At 49.3% G+C, this 4,657-nt stretch overlaps 1 protein-coding gene across 1 annotated transcript; it reads left to right on the top strand.

Annotated features, from left to right (window-relative positions):
* Positions 1–766: 766 nt before the first annotated feature.
* LOC136536346 (uncharacterized) lies at positions 767–1,593 on the top strand. The gene is made up of 4 exons (XM_066528675.1): positions 767–889; positions 1,044–1,248; positions 1,392–1,496; positions 1,568–1,593. The coding sequence occupies exons 1-4, from the start codon at positions 767–769 to the stop codon at positions 1,591–1,593; spliced, it is 459 nt and encodes a 152-aa protein (XP_066384772.1).
* The last annotated feature ends 3,064 nt before the right edge of the window (positions 1,594–4,657 follow it).

Here is a 4,657-nt window from a genome sequence, read left to right as displayed (position 1 = left end):
CCGCTTAGATGCAGAGCGCGGTGATATCCGAGTGGTCGAACAACGATGAGGCTACAGTAGCTCCCCCTCCGAGTACTAAAGCGCCATCGCGCAACACGCGCGTGGAGGTGCAATCGGAGGGAGGGGAAGGAGTCTCTGAGTAGCTGGTGGAGGAGACTCCGACAATAGGGGCCGCATGACCTCCGGTCCAGGCCATGCGGGTTGACCCCAGAGCAGTGCCTGGATGCTCGAGGAGGCAACACCGATTTAGAACCGTCTACCAGGAAGCTGATGTGTAAGTATCTTTGCCTTAGGATCGATAGCTATCTGATTTTTATAGTTGCGGTGACCGATGAGCAGATCTGATGTAGAATGGGGTGCGCGGAGGACCTGAATCCTTCAGGGCAGACTGGTGAGCAGTCGGGGGCTGGTCCTAGGGAGGAGACATTGCAGGCGGACTCTGTCCCAGAGTCCTTGGGCGCTCATCGGTCTATGGAGGAGTCGACCACCGCTGTTGATGGAGTTGGCGGTGGAGAGCGGTTGTTGGTGATAGCGGAAGATTCGGTGGAGACGCCAGTAGCAATGGTGGGAGCCATCAAGTCTTTGGAGGTGGGAGCGGGAGCTATCGTCGTCATGCCAGAATCGGTGGCACGAAGGCCAGCAGCATCGAAATTGGTAGTGCAAAGGCTGGCAGCGTCAGAGGAGCAAGCGGTGTGCCCTGAGATGTTGCAGAGCATGGTCGGTCACTGTGTGCGGCCACCGAGCCCCCCAAGCAGCTCCACCAGCTATGGAGGAAGAGGACAAGGTCGAGGAGATTGAGCGTGAAGAATCACGACCTCAAGCCGTCCGCATCCTGCGCAAGCGAGGTGATGAAGTTGTAGTCATGGAAGAGGAGGACACCACCAGGGAGGTGAAGAGGCTATAGTCCACCCTTTCCATAGCCATGACACAAATTGTGGTTAGTATTGCGTCGGCGGTGTCTGTCTTTAGCGTTGGGGGCTATGGTCCTTTATAATCTTAGTGCTTTGCAGGGCATAGCATGAACTGCTGTACAATGGTAGCAGTTGATCAAGAGGATGGAGCCCCTTGTCGAGGAGAATGAGAAGCTAAAGGAGGTGATGAAACTGATGGAGAAGAACATCCAGAGGGCCCAACGCGAAAGGGATCTTGCTGAATCAAACACGAGGGACCTAGAGTTCCAAAAGGGCTCCTTATCTAAGCAGTTGAAGATCGTTCATCTCCGAGCAGCTGGGGCGCACCTTCGAGCAGGTGAAAAGCAGCTCCGAGTAGCTGGAGTGCACCTCCGAGCAGCTGAGAAACGTCTCCGAATAGAAGAAAGGTACTACGAATCGGTGAATTTGTTCTGCATTGCCGAACAGTCTTGATGTTGCTATTGACCGTTATGTTTGTAGAGCGAGATGTAGAGCTCAGCCGATTGTGTCAAGTCACCGGCCAACTCCAAGAAGAGAAGGAGAAGGCGTCTGGGCGAGCAGAGAAACTATTTGAGAATCTGGAAGGTGAGTAGTTCATGGTCAGAGTTGTTCCTGAAGTGATTTCTTCGTTTGACAGATCCTTTTGGTGTCTGCAGAATACCATCGAAGGACCAAGGCGTAGTTCAACGTGCTAGAGCTGGAGGCCAGAACCTAGAGGGAGAAACTTGACACCGTGGTGGCTGGAGTCAGGCCAGTGCTAGACTGTATCGACATGGAGATAGCTCCTCATCCTGATAATAGGCCACCACGTCTAGACTTCATCATTGACAGGTGCAAGGCATCGTGGGAGAACTTCAAAAGCTTCAACCGAGACACCGCTGTCTTCGTCGTGACGCATGCCCTGGCAGTGGTCTGGTCCCACTACCCTACGATCAATCTTTAGGCGATAGGGGCCAGATTCACCAGAGGGATGGGTGCGATGAAGCAGGAGCAGCTGAAGGATGAGGTGGCGGACGCGGCAAAGAAGCTGGTCGGTGACGTTGATCTATTTGGCGAGGTAGATGGTTACGGCCAAGCCTAATAGCCTGAGTGGAGAGGGGCCTGTATTGAACAACTGGAGAGGAGAGTTAAATGCGTGAGGGCATAAACAAACATTTATGTATTTGTATAAATGTTATAAGTAGACGTTGTATGCATGTTTATGTGGCTTGCTAGCACTTGCAGTGAAAAAAGATGTATTGTTAACCCTAACACGTTTATACGTGGTATAAGTAGCGTCCGAGCAGTTAGTTCGTTACTGAGCTCTTGGCCTTGGCTAGCCCGTATTCCATAATGTCGAGTGCTGGAGCCCGTGCACATGTAGGAGGAACAGACATGACTGAGGAACCACAGCCGACCACCCATAACGTAGAGCGCTAGAGCCCGTAGCACGTGTAGGGAGAGATTAGAGGCAGGGTTTTCTCCAAGTAACATAGAATGGAACGTTTGCTGTTCGGTGGTTGGCGAAATATATTAGAGATATTTTAGTATGGAGAAACGGGGCGGAGCATTTATGGAGATCACATATAATTGTCAGAGTTTGTTAAGGAGTAGCTTAGAGCTAGTGATCATAAATGGAGATTAAACTGAAGCGGAGAAATAATGGAGACAAATTATGGCTACAAAAATTTCATCATTATGGAGTGGAGAGTACATATCTGGAGCGTTTCAAGGATAGAAACGTATAAGTTGCTCGATGTGCCACAAATTGGGGATAACGGTTCCCTCCATGTCACATAGCCGGTAACACCCTGGTTGGGTAACCTCTTTGACCATGTAAGGCCCTTCCTAGGGGGAGGAGAGCTTGTGCATCTCTTCAGTTTTCTGCTTTCTACAGAGAACGAGGTCGCCGACCGCAAATGAATGACCTTTGATGTTGAAATTGTAGTATCTTTGCATGCCTTCTAGGTATTTGGCTATGTGGATGCAAGTGATTAGACGTTCTTCTTCGGCCCTATCGACGTCCTCTATCCGAACAGCTATGGCTTGCTCTTCATTATAATGCTCTACTCTAGGTGCTCGAAAGGCAATGTCCGTGGGAAGTATAGCTTCTGAGCCGTAGACCAAAAAATATGGAGACACACTGGTGTTGCGACTAGCTTGAGTGCGGTCCCCAGACTATAGTTGGGAGCTCTTTAAGCCATCTGCCCAGATGCTTTTTCTCTTTCTGGTATAGTCTCTTTCTAAGGGCATCGAGGATCATGCCGTTCGCCCGTTCGACCTGGCCATTGGCTCTAGGATGGGAAATAGAGACGTATTTGACGGAGATGCATCGGTCTTCGTAGAAGTCCCAAAAATGATGACTAGTGAATATAGTTTCGAGGTCGGTGATAATGTTGTTTGGGAGACTGAATCAATGGATGATATCTTAGAAGAGCTTGACTGCCTTCTTTGCAGTAGCCAAAACAAGCGGCTTATATTCGATCCACTTGGAGAACTTGTCAATGGAGACATAAACATACCAAAAACCACCTGGCCTAGGCTTGAAAGGCCTAATCATGTAGAGTCCCTAGCATGCAAAAGGTCAAGAAGCTGGGATGGTCCCCAATTCCTACGCCGGCACGTGTATTTGCTTGGCGAAAAAACTAACATCCTTCACAATGTCGAACGAGGTCTTCTACATCGGCGATGGCCGTGGGCCAATAAAAACTAGCTTAGAAAGCTTTGCTGACCATGTTTCTAGAGGCCGTGTGATTGCCATAGGAGCCAGAGTGAATTTCAAGAAGTAATTTCACTCCTTCTCGGGTGATACATTTATGTAGTATCCCTTTCTTGGCACTTTTCCTCATCAAGTTCCCATCTACCAGCATATAATGCTTGCTATGATAGATGAGGCGTTCATTTTGGTCTTATCGGCGGGTACGTCGGCGCTGGTGAGGTACTTGATGAACTGTTCCCTCCAATCTACGACCGGCGAAGGTACTACAAGTACCAGCTGCTCGGCGGGGAGGATTTCTTGAACTTCCTTCTCTTCCTTAATAAATGGCGTAAAGATGTCTTGAACGAAGACCCCAGATGGAATCACAGCGTGAGAAGAGCATATCTTAGATAGGTGGTCGGCGAGCTGATTTTGGTCTCGTACCACGTGGTGGTACTCGATACCGTAGAACTTTTCTTTGAGTTTCCTGATCTTGATGCAGTATGTGTCCATCTTCTCACTAGAGCAGGACCAATCTTTGTTGACTTAGTTGATGACCAACACCAGCACCGTTGATGTTGAGGGTGCCATCGAAATACATCACCCAGTGCTGGGGCAAGCAGCGGGGATGGGCTCTTGGATCTTGGTCCACTCAGCGACGAAGTCAGCCAGTGCCTATGACATGATGGTAGGCCTACTTCTGAATTCTATGGAATAAGTTCTGAGCTCAACTGCCCACTTGATGATGTAGCCATTGGCCTCTTTGTTATGGAGGATGTCCCCTAGAGGGAACTCGGTGACCATGGTGATCTTGTAGTACTTGAAGTAATGATAGAGCTTGCGTGACGTGACTAGATTGGCGTCCAATAGCTTCTGAACCTGAGGGTAATGAGTTTTGGATTCATTAAGAACCTCACTAATGAAGTAGATCGAGCATTGCACCTTATAGGCATGTCCAACTTCCTCATGCTCAATGACGATAGCTACGCTAAAGACACGGGAACTGGCGGTGATGTAGATCGATAGGGTTTTGTCTAGTTGAGGCGCCATCATGATCAGAGGCTTCGTT

Source organism: Miscanthus floridulus, chromosome 2 (genome assembly GCF_019320115.1).
Source record: "Miscanthus floridulus cultivar M001 chromosome 2, ASM1932011v1, whole genome shotgun sequence".
NCBI lineage: Eukaryota > Viridiplantae > Streptophyta > Magnoliopsida > Poales > Poaceae > Miscanthus > Miscanthus floridulus.
Note: the sequence above shows the minus strand (reverse complement) of the source record. Positions and strands in the feature narration are given on the sequence as shown.